This window comes from Oncorhynchus keta, chromosome 37, assembly GCF_023373465.1.
Source record: "Oncorhynchus keta strain PuntledgeMale-10-30-2019 chromosome 37, Oket_V2, whole genome shotgun sequence".
NCBI lineage: Eukaryota > Metazoa > Chordata > Actinopteri > Salmoniformes > Salmonidae > Oncorhynchus > Oncorhynchus keta.
The window spans coordinates 9,000,150-9,019,220 of NC_068457.1; the positions used below are offsets into that span (position 1 = coordinate 9,000,150).

Sequence of the window (19,071 nt, forward strand, 5' to 3'; positions counted from 1 at the left end):
GCCCAAGGTAGCTATCTGATCTATTTACTTAGAAGTGAATGAAAGGTGTTAAAATGAAGAAAAAAAACAAATAGTTTGTTTTGCAAAGCCTGCTATACTGTACATGTGTCTGTTTAACATATAGCATGTGATGATATGTAGACTGTTCTCAGGTCTCTAGTATGCACGAGAAGAAATTAGGCAGATGGCACAGAAGCTACAACGAGAAGGTCAACTCTATCTACATGTGCATGCCTGACAAATTACCAGCACAGGGAGCAGGACATGACCTTTGACCTAGAAGCTCTCTATCTTTGTGCGTCCCAAAAGCCTCCACACTTGTACTTTTTGATCACTTCATATAGTGTCTAAATGTATTTGCTATAGCCTGTTAATTGGAATGCTGTATAAGGTCCACCTTTTGGCATCGTCTATGTTCACCACACTGAGACTGTGCCATATGAAAATACTCTTTGGATAATTGTAGAGGAATGCACACCTGATTGTAAGTCACTTTGGATAAATGCTGTGGATAAAAGTGTCTGCTAAATGGCATATATTATTATTATTCTATTACGAAACGCTCATTACGTTGTAAACATACAATGAGGAATGTCATACCTTACACACCAAGCCATACTGCCCACTTAACATGGAAGCCAGCAGCACCAATGTTTTGGAGGAAGCACCATACAGCTGGCAACCGAAGTCAGCATGCATGCACCCGGCCACCACACTGGGCCAATTGTGCCCTGCTTCATGTGTCTCCCGGTCGTGGCTGGCTGTGACACAGCACGGTATCAAACTCGGATCTGTAGTGACGCCTCTAGCACTGCAGTGCAGTGCATTAGACTGCTACACTACTCAGGAAGCACATGCCAGTTACTTGACAAGACCATTAAGAAATAAAAAATCTTTGGACAAAAAAACAGTTTGATTGTGAGCGGAAGGCCAACATAAAACATGATTATAAATAATAAAAGGTAGGCTAAATTGATTCATAGAACATGCGCAAACATGTCTCAGAGCATTTCGTATTATTCTTTACGTAAATCCGATACACCACATTTAGTATGACATGTTACGTTTCATATGGTATGTATTCATTTGTGGATGTCCATCATCCAATTGTTATGATATGTTACGAAGTACAATTTGTTGTGGCTAACGTTAGCTAGGCTAAGTGTTAGGGTTAATTAAGGTAAGGCTTAAGGTTAGGAGTTAGGTTGAATGGTTAGGATTAGGGAAAGGGTTAGCTAACATCCTAAGTAGTTGGAAAGTAGCTAATAAGTAGTAAGTAGTTGAAAAGTTGCCAATAAGCTAAAAGGCTAAAGTTCTCCTTAATGAGATTTGAACATGCAACTTTTGGGTTTCTAGACGTTTGCATTATCCACCCACCCATCTTTTTTTTGCCTTGTGTAACCATGTCTTTATGTAACCATACCAAATGTAACAGTAAATGTACACTCAAATTAGTATGCTATGTTACGTGTAGTCTATGAGACCAGGCTGCAGACCTAGCAAGCAACAGTAGATGCTTTGCTAACTGATTACACCATTGAAAGAGAAGACTATATATGGTGATATTCAGGTCAGGTCCTTCAGAAAACTGTCTCAGCTCAACAAAATTGTCTTTGGTTATCTATAAATACATCTATTTGCTATTTGTTTCAACTGTATTAGTCTATAAATACATATATTTGCTATTTGTTTCAAGTGTATTAGTCTATAAATACATCTATTTGCTATTTGTTTCAAGTGTATTAGTCCATAAATAAATCTCTTTGCCAAAATTGGTCATTTCTCCCATGTCTTATTCGACTAGTAGTTTTTCTGAAATGTTTATTGCTTGCCTACATTTTACTCCTTCATCTATGTTTAATATAACACACATACATAATTTCCGTTGCCTATCCTTGAAGTTTGCTCTATACAAAGTATTTGACTCTGATGTGTGCAACAGAAAGTATTTGACTCTAGCCATAAAACTAAGGAAAGTGATGTACTGGGTGTTTGCATCATTCTCTGTAGCGCTTTGAGGTCAAGGGCGGTGCATTTGTCATACCAAATGGAGATGCAGGCTTTCCAGATGCTCTCAATGGTGCATTTGAGAATCCGAGGTTCCATGCCAAGTCTTTCAGTCTCCTGGGGGGAAAGAGATGCTGCCTTGCCCTCTTCACGACTGTGTGGGTGTGTGTGGACCATGTTAAGTCTTTAGTGATGTGGACACCAAGCAAATTTAAGCTCTTGACCTGCTCCACAACAGCCCCGTTGATGTGGATGGAAGCATGTTCTCCCCTCTTTCTCTTATGTGGACTTTCTGTGGCTCAGTTGGTAGAGCATGGTGCTTGTAACGCCAGGGTAGTGGGTTCGATTCCCGGGACCACCCATACGTAGAATGTATGCACACATGACTGTAAGTCGCTTTGGATAAAAGCGTCAGCTAAATGGCATATATTATTATATTATATATTATTATTATATATTATATTATTCTTATAGTCCACGATCAGCTCCTTGGTTTTACTGACGTTGAGGCAGAGAATGTTGTCCTGGCACCACACTGCTAAGTCTCTGACCCCCTCCCTGTAGGCTGACTCATTGTCGTCAGTGATCAGGCCTACCACTGTCGTGTCTTCAGCCAACTTGATGATTTTATTGGAGTTGTGCGCAGCCACACAGTCGTGGGTGAACAGGGAGTACAAGAGGGGACTAAGCACATGCCCCTGAGGGGCCCCTGTGTTGAGGGTCAGTATGGCAGAGGTGTTGTTGCTTACCTTCACCACCTGGGGCTGGCCCATCAGGGAGTGGTACAGTCTCAGGGTGATGAGCTTGGAGGGGATTATGGTGTTGAACGCTGAGCTGTAGTCTATGAATAGCATGCTCACACAGTTATTTCCTCTCTGGTCCAGTTGGGAAAGGGCAGTGTGAAGAGCAATTAAGATTGTGTCATCTGTGGATCTGTTGGGGCGGTATGCGAATTGGAGTGGGTCTAGGGCAGTGGTTCCCAAACTTTTTATAGTCCTGTACCTCTTCAAACATTCAACCTCCAGCTGCGTACTCCCTCTAGCACCAGGGTCAGCGCACTCTCAAATGTTGTTTTTTGCCATCATTGTAAGCCTGTCGCACACACACTATACGATACATTTATTTAACATAAAAATTAGTTTGAGTTTGTGTCACAACCCGGCTTGTGGAAAGTGACAAAGAGCTCTTACAGGACCAGGGCGCAACTAATAATATAATAATCAATAATTTTGCTCTTTTATTTAACCATCTTACATGTAAAACCTTGTTTGGTAATCGAAAATTGTGAATAACTCACCCCAGGTTAATGAGAAGGGTGTGCTTGAAAGGATGCACATAACTCTGCAATGTTGGGTAGTATTGGAGAAAGTCTTAGTCTTAAATAATTTTCCACACACAGTCCGTGCCTGTATTTAGTTTTCATGCTAGTAAGCCCGAGAATCCACTCTCACACAGGTATGTGGTAGCAAAGGGCATCAGTGTCTTAACAGCACGATTTGCCAATGCAAGATATTCTGAGCGCAGCCCAATCCAGGAATCTGGCAGTGGCTTCTGATTAAATTACATTTTCACAGAACTGCTTGTTGCAATTTTGATGAGGCTCTCTTGTTCCGATGTCGGTAAGTGGACTGGAGGCAGGGCATGAAGGGGATAACGAATCCAGTTGTTTGTGTCATCTGTTTCGGGAAAGTACCTGTGTAATTGTGCACCCAACTCACTCTGTCACGTTCGTTGGAATGAATATCGGACCAAGGCGCAGCGGATGTTGAGTTCCACATTATTTATTAAAGTGAAACTATAAAACAAAACAAGAAACAAACAAACAATGAACCGTGACTCCAGAGATGCTACGTGCAATAACTCAAAACACAGTAACACAAACAATACCCCATAACCTACAGGTGGAAAAAATGCTACTTACGTATGATCCCCAATTAGAGACAATGATAGTCAGCTGCCTCTAATTGGTAATCATACCAAAACCCCAACATAGAAAAAACATTATTTCACATTTGACATTGTCCGTAAGCTTGAGTTAATTTGCACACAAAAAATCATACTATGACGGAAAGACCTGTGTGATGTCCTTATTAATGCAAACAGAGAAGAGCTCCAACTTCCTAATCATACAGTCAATTTTGTCCCGCACATTGAATATAAAGTAGTTGTGGAGAGTCCCTGTAATCCTAGATTCAGATCATTCAGGTGAGAAAAAACATCACCTAGATAGGCCAATTGTGTGAGAAACTCGTAAGACAAGTAAAAATGATGGTCAGTAAAGTAAATTTTAAGCTCGTCTCTCAATTCAAAAACATGTGTCAATACTATGCTCCTTGTTAACCAGTGCACTTCTGTATGTTGTAAAAGCGTTACATGGTCGCTGCCCATATCATTGCATAGTGCAGGAAATACACAAAAGTTCAGGGGCCTTGCTTTAACAAAGTTAACCATTTTCACTGTCGTGTCCAAAACATCTTTCAAGCTTTCAGGCATTCCCTTGGCAGCAAGAGCCTCTTGGTGGATGCTGCAGATCTTGACCACCAAAGTCCATTTGATGTCACAAAGCTGTCCAGTACTTTAAAAATAACCTCTCCGGTTGTCCTGGTTTCCAGTGGTTTGCTGAAGAGGATGTCTTCCTTAATTGACCCCCCATAAACGTAACGGACATATACCAGGAGCTGTGCCAGGCCCACCATGTCTGTTGACTCATCCAGCTGTAATGCATAAAATTCAATGGCTTGTATGTGAAGCAATAATTGTTTCAGAACATCTCCTGCCATGTCACTGATGTGTCGTGAAACAGTGTTGTTTGATGAAGCCCTTGTCTGTATAGTTTTTTGGGCCTTTTCTCACAGTCTTGTCCCAGCCATGTCCCAGCAGGAAGAATTAAGTCCTCCAAAATAGTATGGGGCTTGCGAAGTAATTTACAACATTAACAATGTCTACACTGTATTTCTGATCAATTTGATGTTATTTTAATGGACAAAAAAATTTGCTTTTCTTTCAAAAACAAGGACATTTATAAGTGACCCCAAACTTTTGAACGGTTTTATAGTTCTCATGATATTTGCACCTTTTCAATGGTCCAACGTCCCTGTCTGTTGGATGGTGCTTTCCCAGGTGAGGGGGCAGTAGCTCTTTGGCTGCATCAGATTCACAACTGTTAGTGTCCATGCTAGTTGGGCTAACAACAAATGTAGATTTACTGATGCTGGCATTCGATGTGCTCGTGGAAGCAGAACAACTTGTGTCATCGACAGGTGCAGTTGTAGTACTGCTGGTAGTAGCAGTACTTCCAGTAGAGCTGTTATGTGTCTCTATGGACATGGCCCTTACTTTTTTTAACCATTTATCAATTTTCGAGCAAAAGGAATGAGCAGAAGCTACGTTTGGCTACACATGGACCGTTAGTGGAATTCCGGCGAGAGAGTAACGGTTAATGTGATTGAATGCTTATTAGTCAAATATTTGACGAGGCTACCTGTATTTGACATTGTGTTGTTATTTCGCTGAACACTAGATGGTTTAATTTTATTTTTGGCAGTGTAACGAGGCTACTCAGGCGAGAGAGAGAAAAACTCACCCAATTGTATAGCCCCGTTGGAAAATATAAATGGATTGTTTGAAAATGTCAAGAAAAAATAATAAGAATATATATATATATATATATATATATATATATATTTTAAATGTGAATCACATTTTTATTTGGCGTAGCCCATTCCCCAGTTTGGGAATACCTGGTCTAGGGTGTCTGGGATGATGGTGTTGATGTGTGTCATGACCAGCCTTTCATAGCACTTCATAATTACAGATGAGTTCTACAGCGAGATAGTCATTTAGGCAGGTTACATTGGCGCTCTTGAAACATGTTAAGATTAAAGACTTGGACAAGGATAGATTGAAAATGTCTGTGAAGACACTTGCCAGCTGGTTTTTGAGAATGCGCGCTGGTATTCCGCCTGGCGGCCTTATGATTGTTAACCTGTTTCAACTTTTTGCTCATATCGGCCACAGAGAGCGAGATCACACAGTCATTTGGAAAAACTGGGACAGTGTTATATTCCTCGAAGCAAGCAGGAAAGGCATTTAGCTTGTTTGGGAGTTCTGCATCACTGGGCAACTCATGGTTGGGTTTCCCTTTGTAATCCGTTAACGTCTGCAAACCCTGCCACATACAACTAGCGTTGGAGCCGATGTAATAGGATTCAACCTTCCTCCTATTGTCTTTTTGTATGTTTGATGTCTTCTCGGAGGTCATAGTGGGCTTTCATTTATGCGTCCATGTCCGCGGTAGCTCTAGCCTTTAGCCCAGCGCGGATATTGCCTGTAATCCATGGTTTTTAGTTTGGATATGTTCTTATAGCCACTGTGGGGACGATATCATCTATGCATTTATTGATGAGGCCCGTGACTTTTGTGATAAACTCCTCAATGCTATCGGATGAATCCCGGAACATATCCCAGTCTGTACTAGCAAAACAGTCTTGTAGCCTCGCGTCTGTTCATCTGAACACTTCCGTATTTTGTGCATCACTGATACTTCATGTTTGCGCTTTTGGAAGCAGGAGAATGGAGTCATGGTCAGATTTTCTGAAGGGAGGACAAGGCAGGACCTTTCTGTGAGTAAAATAAAAGGGGTCTAGAGTTTTAGTGCCCTTTAGTGGTGTAGAAGATGTGTTGGTAGAAGTGAGGTAGGACGGTTTTAAGTCTCCCCGTATTAAAGTCTCCGCCCAAACACTACCTCTGGGTGAGCGGTTTGTTGTTTGTTTATGGCCTCATACAGTTTGTTGATTGCCGGAGTGGTGTTGGCTTGGGGAGGGAAGTAGACAGCCATGATAATTACGAATGAGAACTCTCTTGGTAGATAAAATGATCTGCAGCTTCCCATGAGGTATTCCATATCACACTTGAAGCAGCACACCAGTTGTTAATTATGAAGAAAGAAAACACTCCTCCTTACTTTCGACTTCTCCGAAGCCGCAGTACAATCCTACCACTGCATGGAGAATCCACTGAGTACTATGTGCATAGCGTCATCATCAAGCCACATTTCAGTAAGACATAATATTGCAGATATTCAAGTTTCAATTATAGTAGACTCTCGAACGAAGTTCATGCATCTTATTCTCGAGTGACTGGACATTTGCCAATAGAGCGGAGGGGAGTGCCGTTCGGTTTTCTCTTCGCCTCAATTTCACCAGGACACCTCGTCTCCCGCGTCTACACCTGCAGCGTTTTAGTAGCCCATGGAAAAAAGAAATAGGGTAAGGTATGAACAGTGTAACAGCTGAATAAGAGTTGAAGTCGTACTTGAAGTTGTAATCGGGGTCAGTACTGTCGATCTGATGTCCAGAAGTGTGATAACTGATAAGATAAAGACGATCAAATTCACTATATAGCAAAGTTGGGTTGGAACTCGTAAGATGTCCCTTCTCCGACAGCACTGGCAGGAAAAAAGAAAAAAAGGGCTTCTGCTAAAATGTAAAATGTGGGGAATTAGTTTTGATAGTTTATAGTTTTAGGTGTAGCTACTGTACAGCTTAATTTCAGACACACTTGACACTTGTATGTTGTAGTGGAGACTGATATGTATCTTGTGTTATTAAGCTATATAAAACTATGGTTGTTGATGTGTATGGATACATTTCAGAATAGTTTTTGTACATTTGATTGTTTCAGTAATATGACTTTTTGGCCTAAAGTAGCAGTAGGACATATATTAATATTATTTTAGCGTTTGAGCAGGCAGGAGATGGAGGATGATTTGGACAGCTGGCACTGGTCTGAATGACTCGACTGCCCCCGCATGGAGAGAAAGAGAACTGCATGTTTTCAGTGAACGTATCTAAATCTCAAGGCTCATTTGAATTCCCCGATGTGCAGGAAACATTTCTGTGACATAAGAGTGAACAAATTAAGATCCAACATCTGTATATGAAAACTTGCCTTTTGAATTTTGTCTAACGTTAGTTGCTTAGTCAAGGATGCATCGTGCAATATACACTCAGACCCCCCTTTGCCTTCAGAACAGCCGGAATTCTTTGGGGCATTCTACAAGGTGTTGGAAACGTTCCCAGGGATGTTGCTCCATGCTGATGTGCTGGCATCTTGCAGTTACTGCAGATTGGATGGTGGTACATTCATGCTGCAAACAGTCTGTTCCATCTCATCACAAATATGCTCTATTGGATTTATGTCTGGGGACTGCTCAGGCCACTCAAGTAAACTGAACTTGCTGTCATGTTATATGAGACAGGTGTAAATGACGTCGGAGGAGATCAAATCAAATCAAATCAAATCACATTTTATTTGTCACATACACATGGTTAGCAGATGTTAAATGCGAGTGTAGCGAAATGCTTGTGCTTCTAGTTCCGACAATGCAGTGATAACCAACAAGTAATCTAACTAACAATTCCAAAACTACTGTCTTATACACAGTGTAAGGGGATAAGGAACATGTACATAAGGATATATGAATGAGTGATGGTACAGAGCAGCATACAGTAGATGGTATCGAGTACAGTATATACATATGAGATGAGTGTGTAGACAAAGTAAACAAAGTGGCATAGTTAAAGTGGCTAGTGATACATGTGTTACATAAGGATGCAGTCGATGATGTAGAGTACAGTATATACATATGCATATGAGATGAATAATGTAGGGTAAGTAACATTATATAAGGTAGCATTGTTTAAAGTGGCTAGTGATATATTTACATCATTTCCCATCAATTCCCATTATTAAAATGGCTGGAGTTGGGTCAGTGTCAATGACAGTGTGTTGGCAGCAGCCACTCAATGTTAGTGGTGGCTGTTTAACAGTCTGATGGCCTTGAGATAGAAGCTGTTTTTCAGTCTCTCGGTCCCAGCTTTGATGCACCTGTACTGACCTCGCCTTCTGGATGATAGCGGGGTGAACAGGCAGTGGTTCGGGTGGTTGATGTCCTTGATGATCTTTATGGCCTTCCTGTAACAACGGGTGGTGTAGGTGTCCTGGAGGGCAGGTAGTTTGCCCCCGGTGATGCGTTGTGCAGTCCTCACTACCCTCTGGAGAGCCTTAGCACTTCTGAGGGCGGAGCATGCCTTCCAGGCGGTGATACAACCCGCCAGGATGCTCTCGATTGTGCATCTGTAGAAGTTTGTGAGTGCTTTTGGTGACAAGCCGAATTTCTTCAGCCTCCTGAGGCTGAAAGGCGCTGCTGCCCGTTCTTCAGCTGACGCTGTCAGTGTGAGTGGACCAATTCAGTTTGTCTGTGATGTGTATGCCGAGGAATTTAAAACTAGCTACCCTCTTTCCACTACTGTTCCATCGATGTGGATAGGGGGTGTTCCCCTCTGCTGTTTCCTGAAGTCCACAATCATCTCCTTAGTTTTATGACGTTGAGTGTGAGGTTATTTTCCTGACACCACACTCCGAGGGCCCTCACCTCCTCCCTGTAGGCCGTCTCGTCGTTGTTGGTAATCAAGCCTACCACTGTTGTGTCGTCCGCAAACTTGATGATTGAGTTGGAGGCGTGCGTGGCCACGCTAAATGTCATAACCGGGTGAACAGGGAGTACAGGAGAGGGCTCAGAACGCACCTTTGGGGCCCCCTGTGAGGATCAGCGGGGAGGAGATTTTATCGCCACCCCTCACCACCTCGGGGGCTGCCTTGCCAGGAAGTCCAGTACCCACTTTGCAGACAGAGTTCAGGGTCAAATCGGACCCAGGGTCTCGAGCTTGATGACGAGTCTCTATGGGGGTACATGGTGTTGAATGCCGAGCTGTAGTCTTGAACAGCATTCTCACATAGGTATTCCTCTTGTCCAGGTGGGTTAGGCAGTGTGCAGTGTGGTTGAGATTGCATCGTCTGTGGACCTATTTGGGCGGTAAGCAAATTGGAGTGGGTCTAGGGTGTCAGGTAGGGTGGAGGTGATATGGTCCTTGACTAGTCTCTCAAAGCACTTCATGATGACGGAAGTGAGTGTAAAACCGGGGCGGTAGTCGTTTAGCTCAGTTACCTTAGCTTTCTTGGGAACAGGAACAATGGTGGCCCTCTTGAAGCATGTGGGAACAGCAGACTGGTATAGGGATTGATTGAATATGTCCGTCAAAACACACCGGCCAGCTGGTCTGCAAAGCATGCTCTGAGGGCGCGGCTGGGGATGCTATCCTGGGCCTGCAGCCTTGATGGGTTAACACGTTTAAATGTCTTACTCAGCAAACTGGCTGCAGTGAAGGAGAGACCGCATTTGTCGTTGCACCTTATACCACCCACCAGTGGCACTGTATTGTCCTCAAAGCGGGCAAAAGTTATTTAGTCTGCCTGGGAGCAAGACATCCTGGTCCGTGACTGGGCTGGATTTCATCTTGTAGTCCGTGATTGACTGTAGACCCTGCCACATGCCTCTTGTGTCTGAGCCATTGAATTGAGATTCCACTTTGTCTCTGTACTGACGCTAGCTTGTTTAATAGCCTTGCCTGTGAGGGAATAGCTGCACTGTTTGTATTCAGTCATTTTGCCAGACACCTTGCCCTGATTCAAAAAGCAGTGGTTCGCGCTTTCAGTTTCACGCGAATGCTGCCATCAATCCACGTTTTTTCTGGTTAGGGAATGTTTTTATCGCTCTTTGGGAACAACATCTTCGACGCACGTTCTAATGAACAGTGCACACCGAATCAGCGTATTCGTCAATATTCCCATCTGACCTTTTACGAAACATGTCCCAGATGGCTGCCGTTTTCAGGGCTCCTAACCAATTACGCTATTGTGTGTGTTTTTTCACGTTAATTGTAACTTATTTTGTACATAATGTTTCTGCCACTGTCTCTTATGACTGAAAAGAGCTTCTGGATATCAGGACAGCGATTTCTCACCTCTTTAACGAGTCGGATGAGAAGGATTTACTTCAGAAACTGGACAAGGCCCAAATCACCGTCATTCGCATAAAGAAAAGACGGCGATATCGGGGACATAAGTCAGGGTGCCTTGTAAGGATCCGATGGCGAGTGGGTAATCCGTGTCTACCATCAGTCCTATTAGCCAACGTGCAATCATTGGATAATAAACTAGATGAGCTCCGATCAAGACTATCCTACCAACGGCACATTCAAAACTGTAATATCTTATGTTTCACCGAGTCGTGGCTGAACGAATACATGGATAGCATACAGCTGGCTGGGTTTTTGGTGCATCGGCAATATAAACTCAGCAACAAAAGCATGTTGAGGACCAGCGAAGAGGAGGTGTTGTTTCCTACCTTCACCACCTGGGGGTGAACTATCAGGAAGTCCAGGACCCGGTTGCACAGGGCGGGGTTCAGACCCAGGGCCTCGAGCTTGATGATAAGCTTGGAGGGTACTATTGTGTTGAATGCTGAGCTATAGTCAATTAACATAATTATTACAAGGGTATGCCTCTTGTCCAGATGGGACAGGACAATGTGCAGTGTGGTGGCGATTGTATCGTCTTGTGGATCTTTTGGGGCGGTAAGCAAATTGAAGTGGGTCTAGGGTGACAGGTAAAGTGGAGGTGATATGATCCTTGAATAGTCTCTCAAAGTACTTCATGATGACAGAGGTGAGTGTTACGGGGCAATAGTAATTTAGTTCAATTACATTTGCTTTCTTAGGTACAGGGACATTTTGAAGCATGTGAGGACAACAGACTGGGATAGGGAGAAATTGAATATTTCTGTAAACACACCAGCCAGCGGGTCTGCGCATCCTCTGAGGACGCGGCTAGGGATACCATCTGTGCCGGCAGCCTTGCGAAGGTTAATACGCTTAAATGTCTTACTCACGTCGGCCACGGAGAAGGAGAGCCCCCAGTCTTAGTTAGTGGGCCGTGTCGGTGGCACTGTATTATCCTCAAAGCGAGCGAAGGTGTCCACAACGTAGCTGGTTTTCCTTTTATAAACCGTGATTGTCTGTAGACCGTGCCATATACGTCTCGTGTCTGAGCCGTTGAACTGGGACTAAACTTTGTCCCTAGCCTGCTTGATTGATTTGCAGAAGGAATAACTATACTGCTTGTATTCTTCCATATTCCTTGCCCTGGTTAAATGTGGTGGTTTGAGCTTTCAGTTTTGCACGAATGCTCCCATCTATCCACGGTTTCTGGTTGGGGTAGGTTTTAATAGTCACAGTGGTACAACATCTCCTATGCACTTTCTGATAAACTCATTCACCGTCGGTATATGTGTCTATATTTTTTCTGAAGCTACTCTGAGCATATCCCAGTCCAAGTGATCAAAACAATCTTGAAGCTTGGATTCCGATTGACCAGACCAGCGTTGAATAGTCCTCACCACGGGTGCTTTGTGTTGGAGTTTCTGCCTATAGGAGGGGAGGAGCAAGATGGAATCGTGGTCCGATTTGCCAAATGGAGGGCGGGGGAGGGCCTTATATGCATTCTGGAAGGTAGTATAACAATGGTCGAGACTTTTAGCAGCGCGAGTACAACAATCAATATGTCGATAGAATTTCGGGAGCCTTTTTCTCAAATTTGCTTTGTTAAAATCTCCAGCTACAATAAATGTAGCCTCAGCATATGTAGTTTCCAGTTTTCATAAAGGCTAGTGAAGTTCTTTGAGGGCCATCGTGGTATCCGCTTGGGAGATAGAACGCTGTGACTATTATTGACGAAAATTGTCTTGGGAGATAGTACGTTCGGCATTTGATTGTGAGACATTCTAGGTCGGGTGAACAGAAGGATTTGAGTTCCTGTATGTCATCACAGTTACACCATAAGTCGTTCATCATAAAACATATACCTCCACCCTTCTGCTTCCCGGAGAGATGTTTGTTCCTATCGGCGCGATGTACTGAAAACCCAACTGGCTTTACAGATTCAGACAGTATATCTCGAGAGAGCCATGTTTCGTGAAGCAGAGTATGTTACAATCCCTGGTGTCTCTCTGAAAAGCAACTCTCACCTTGAGCTCATCAATTTTATTATCCAGAGATTGGACAATTATCGAGTAAAATAATATATAATAATAATATATGCCATTTAGCAGACGCTTTTATCCAAAGCGACTTACAGTCATGTGTGCATACATTCTACGTATGGGTGGTCCCGGGGATCGAACCCACTACCCTGGCGTTACAAGCGCCATGCTCTACCAACTGAGCGGTATCCTAAGTCGGACCAAAAGACTGCCTTGGGTACCTCTCCTCCGCCGGCGTTGTTTTGGGTCAGCCTCTGGAATAAGTTCAATTGCTCTGGAGAGAGCAAACCAAGGATCCGCTCCAGGGAAGTCGTAATGCTGGAAGTTCTGGTGAGTTACCGCCGCTCTAATGTCCAATAGTTCTTCCTGGCTGTATGTAATAACACAAAACAATTCCTGAGCTAATAACAAACAATACACTGCAGAGTTACTTAAGAGCTTGTCGCGATGCTGCCATCTCCGTTCGGCGCCATCAAATCATTAAGACCAAAGGTAAGTAAAATGGGTAAAACACTGTCCTGTTTTACAGGATTCTCGGTTGTAATTTTCATGTACATATAGGTAGCAGACATGAGTCAGGCTTATGGTATGATGATGAGATATACCTGTCTGCGTCTTCAAAATTTAATATCCTCTTGGTCTATTGGTCAAGACATTGGTTTTTCCCTTTGATGACCCGGTTTCAGAACTCGCCGTGAGAGTGAAGCCCAACTGGGGGACTGTCACTCATGGGAGATGAATATAGCGGACATGAATGTAGCGGACAAGTTTGACAGTTATCTCGCCAATGGCTTTAAGGAATGACAGCAGACGAAACCTGGAATGACCAACATTTACAAGAGGAGCAGACCTGGTTATCATAAACAACCGAGAGGAACAGGTGAGAGACAGAGAGTGAGAGGTGGAGGAAGAAAATATACTCTCATATACAAGAACAGATGTTTATCAATGGTGTATGGGGATCAGGGACATTATCCTGGATTGGTTTGACTTATTCACTGTCTGAAGGGACCTAGAAATGGTTGGATGGCACACCACTGACCACAGCGTAAGGATTGGGGCTGATCTTTTCTGATGCCGATTCTCTGTGTTGTTCATAAGGTCTTAGAGAGTAAAGTAAGCCTTGTCAGAGCTGAAATGGCACAAAGGGCATGAGCCTATCTCCTGTTTCTGTAGAGTGAGACAGTGGATGTACAGTACAAGTACACCCCCTGGACAGGACTCTACCAAATACCTTACCACCAAACGCCGAGTGGTAAGCGAAGAGGCATTGGGTACCATTTTTGATGTCTTTGGTATGTATATCTTAGAGAGTGGCCAGGCTGATTCTCTGTGTTGTTTATGCTGCAGGTATTGGTGGAGTGGACAGCCTGACAGCACTGGAAGAGACCATAGTGACTGTGTAGAACTCAGACACTCAGACCCAGGGAAGTGGAATGTGAAATCATGTTATGTTACATGAATCTGGATCTCTGAGAAATGCGATTCTGATAGGTACTCTCAGAGCCTGTAGTACAACTGCTACAACTGCTGATCTTCATGTTCTCTGCCTGCACATTTTCAACCCAACCGACTAGTTCAGCTTACTACACTTTTGGTCTAATTTTTTCTTTAGCCTCTTATCCATCTACAGATCATATGTCTCAGCTAATTTACAATAACATCCACGGCAAAAAAAGTACAAAGTTTTTCATCTGAAATGAATTGATAGGGTTACATTGTTAAACAACTGTTGGTGATGAAAGACATTGCTGTACATTTGCTCCAAATGATACAAATGATGCCATCGAGTTTCTAACCAAAATAGAACAATATGCGTGCGTTATCTGGATTTCAAAAGGGGCCTTGTAACGCATGATATTATTTTAGTGATCTTACCATATCCAGAGCCATATCCTGCATATTCTGCCTAACTTCAGAAACTTAACACTTTTGGGGGATGAATATTGCACCAATCCTGTTAATAGAGACCTTGAGGAGTAGGAATATGTAAATAAATAGTTACAATGTAAAAAAGCTAAAAGCAAGAATTTTGTTCAAATTGGTTGCTCTGGCTAGGTTTATGGTGTTTGGCTTGTTAATTAACTGCTTGTGTGCTGTGGTGCTCATGCATCTATCCACTGAGAAAATTGACCAATATAACAGACAGTTGGGAAAGCCAATGAGGAAATGATTCTGTCACTCCTCAACCACAGACACAAACACAAGCACAGCAGATAGACAAACATCCACACACACATAAGCACGCACCCACAGACACATGCACACACACAGTTCAATCTTGGGGCACTCCAACTTTGTAAAAATGTTCTCAACCAGCATCAAATTCAAGTTCATTTTTTCTATCGTTTTGGTACTATTTTCACAAGTATGTGGTACATTTTCACAACTCTCAGTAAAAAAACTCCAAACTGGTCACACTTGTAACGCCGCCAGTCTTTCATTCAAAACCTGTCATTGTGCATTCATTTGCATTGTAAACATCTCTCACCGCACAACCATGGATTCGAAATACACGTGTATTGTGAAATGTCATGATAACATTGGTGTAACCACCAAAACACAACATAATGATGATGATATCTTTTCAATTTAGTAGTTTTATATCTACCAGTTAATCCAATAGCAAACGATGCAAGATGGGTGTTTCAAATCGCCCTTAGAAATGTAATATGCTACAATACTGTAAATACTGTTTTCACATTAGGCAATAAACTTACAGTACCCCCAAAATTGACAGAAAATCTATAACTTCCATAAAATCTATCCAATGTGTAATCAAAGATGTGATCAATGAAGACATATTCTACAATCATTCATGCAACAAAAAAAAACATTTGTAACATAGGTGTACTGTCTGTAATCAAATGTAACAAATGAAATGAATGAAAATAAAACATAACGTTTAGCATTGCACCAAGCCTGTCTTGAGCATTTGGTCATAACTTCTAATCCACATCACAGTGAATGTCTTCATTGTTCATGCACCATGGGGAAACCTTTAGGCATGGCGAATCCAAGCTTGACATTGGTCTGCATTGACGTCATCGCATGCCTCATCCATGGCCAGAAGGAGGGTGGCATGCTCATGGGGATGGCGATCATACACCTTCCACCCCCATGCTGATAAAAAAAATCCTCAATAGGATTTGAGGGAAGGAGAGCATGGGGGCAGGTATAGGGTCACGAATCGGGGATGGGCCCGAAACCATGCCTGAACCACCTCTGCATGGTTGAACCTGACATTGTCCCACACAATAACATGACCCCTTCTCCTTGACAGGCCTGCTCAATTTCATTGATAAACACAATTAGGTGTGCAGCATTTTAGGACCCAAGTAATGGCCTACGTCCTACCACACCATCTTCAGAGATAGCTGGTTGTCCAGGTCACCTGTTGGCCCGATCAGGTTCCGCCCACGGCGCCGAGGTTTGGCCAGTTTTTGAAGCCCGCTTCATCAACAAAGATATTATTGTGATGGTTCACAGCAGCATCAAGCACAACCACCCTCTAAAAATATATTTTGGTTAGTTATTTTTACAGTGTAGTTCCAGTATGATATTGTGAAGTGTGCATCAAATACTAACAGTAATACAGTATATAGTGCTGTACCTGAATATACTCGGCCTGAAGTTGTTTCACCCGGTCGTTGTTTCTCTCAAAAGGCACCAGGGAAATGTGTTTCTAAGATACCTGGTGCCTCTTCAAAAGGCGAGCGATTGTTGGTTGGCTGATGGACGCCACATTGGTAAAGGAGTCATCGTTCTCCTAAATGGCCTGCTTTATTTCGGACAGCCGTACAGCTCTATGTCATTCCTGGTCCTCACCATTTCTACCACTTCCACCACTGCCCATTCCTGCTGGTCGGTCAGCACACAGCTCGGCCACCACCATGAATTCTGAGGGTAGAACAGAGCATGCTGTCAATAGATCATAGTGTAAGACTACTGTAACATGCTTTGTGAATTTACATTGCATTAGGATATGTCATTTACTGTTAATGTAAAGGTAAAGCATAGTGCAAATCCTGCAGACTTGCCGGTATTCTTGGTGAAATGTTCTCATGATCGAATTTACAGTTGATCATTTCAGATTTGGGTGAACTGATCTGGCAGCCTCTGCCACGGTAAGAACCCTTTTTACCACACGGTCAACGACGATAGCCCTGACTTCATTAGACATAACAGTTGCCTGCCGCCTGCTTCCCTCACTCTGACGTCCACCTCTTTGGCGGGACCCATGGCCACCTCTTTGGCGGGACCCATGGCCACCTCTTTGGCGGGACCCATGGCCACCTCTTTGACAGGGCCCATGGCCACCTCTTTGGCGGGGCCTTTGGCGGGACCCATGGCCACCTCTTTGGCGGGACCCATGGCCACCTCTTTGGCGGGACCCATGGCCACCTCTTTGACAGGGCCCATGGCCACCTCTTTGGCGGGACCCATGCCCACATCTCTGACGTGCCCTTTGTCCTCTAGCTCTTTGATTTCTTCCTCTCCCTTGCTGTCTACCCTGCTCCACATTAAACATAATTGCAGGTGTTCACACACCCTCTTTTATGGTGACCAATTGTGGTTACCACTATGTGAAATCAGTTAGCAATAACGAGTAGTCATTATGTATGAGTATCTTGTCATTTAGATGTTTATACTTTACAAACACACATTTTATTTCTGTAGTTCTCAAAATCCATATATAGTAGACAAAACAGTTTAAAATCTATATGTTTACCAAACGGATAAGTGATTAACAACTAATTGCAGTTGGATTAAATTATGGTAAAATGTATTTAAACAACTAAGAAAAGAATCATATGAAAAGTATTGTGAGCAGTGCATTGTGAAAGGCAATTTCTTTATATGAAAGGTATTTCTAGATGAAACACTTATTAGGTTTGGTGAAAAAAAATCTGTTTGATTTTGTGTGGTGTACTTAGTCAATTGAAAATGTGCTTAAACTTTTGAAAAATAGTCTCTTTGAAGATCTGTTTTGAGTTTTGTACGAAGCGTTGTGAAATTGAAGAGTTGTGAAATTGAAAGTGTACCACATACTAGTCAAAATAGTACCAAAGCGATTAAAAAAAGGACTGTAATTTAATATTCATGTTTAGACACACAGTTACCATAATTTGTTCAAATGTGTTAATGTCCAAAAATGAACATACATTTGGGTAAACAAAATATTGGAAGTTCTTATTTGAGTTGTTAGTAGTAGGAATTTAAGGTGCAATTTTTTTTGTGCAAGAAGAGTTAAAATATTTTTCATGTACATTTTTTTTTTACAGTAATGCATCGATTTGAAATAGCACATTCTTACTTTTCTTTTTTGCATTGTGTTGTATATGCGTGCATTCTTCAAAATCAATAAATCTATACAATTTGATTTATGATCCACATCATTATCTTGTCAGGTATACATACTACTGTACTTACTGTACATCTAGGGTAGGTGTTATAACTTACCGTCAGAGGGCGGTGCTGCATTCTTTATATCCCATGATGGACAAACTGACATCTACATGCGAAGCCACTGTGCACTGGACTTTGCACGTTTGATAAACTATTAAGATATGAAAAGTTTTGAATCAATGTGGAATAGCACATATTGTTGTGTACTTATTATGATATGATTAGCCTATGATATATATATTTTTTTAAACACAGAAATTTGGGAGGGATTTTTAAAATTTAAATCTCCTGCGTAACCATGCCATCCATGGTTCCTGAGTAAGTCAAATAAGTAACCATGGATTCCACATGTATTTTTTGATAACATTAAACGTTGAATCAACTCTCTCCACGTCGTTTGTCCATCCTTGAGCACTTCACTTCTTGCTGCAGTTTCTCCGTCCCGATTCGAGTGCATCGAGCTCTATTGGCCAAGTCACAGAAGGGGGAGACAGACGGGGAAATTCCTCCGTGGTGCTCAGATTTCGCCAATCTAATTTTCCTCTCCTCCTTTGTCTCAGTCGGAACACTGCCGTCTCCCCTTTGCCTTTGGGTCATCACCCGCTAACATGGTACGTTTTGAAAAAAAGGAAGACATCGTTTTCATAAATACTTAGGTTTCTTCCGTTTTGCTATGTTTTGACTGTCAGGCTGTCACTGAAGCAACTGTATTATTT

At 42.5% G+C, this 19,071-nt stretch overlaps 1 protein-coding gene across 1 annotated transcript in view; it reads left to right on the top strand.

Annotated features, from left to right (window-relative positions):
- Positions 1-18,718: 18,718 nt before the first annotated feature.
- Positions 18,719-19,071, top strand: part of LOC118369975 (follistatin-related protein 1-like) — a 29,666-nt gene continuing 29,313 nt past the window's right edge. Inside the window, exon 1 of the mRNA XM_052499073.1 lies at positions 18,719-18,966. Coding sequence (XP_052355033.1) covers positions 18,964-18,966 — 3 coding nt within the window. The 5' untranslated portion in view covers positions 18,719-18,963. The remainder of the gene's footprint in view (positions 18,967-19,071) is intronic.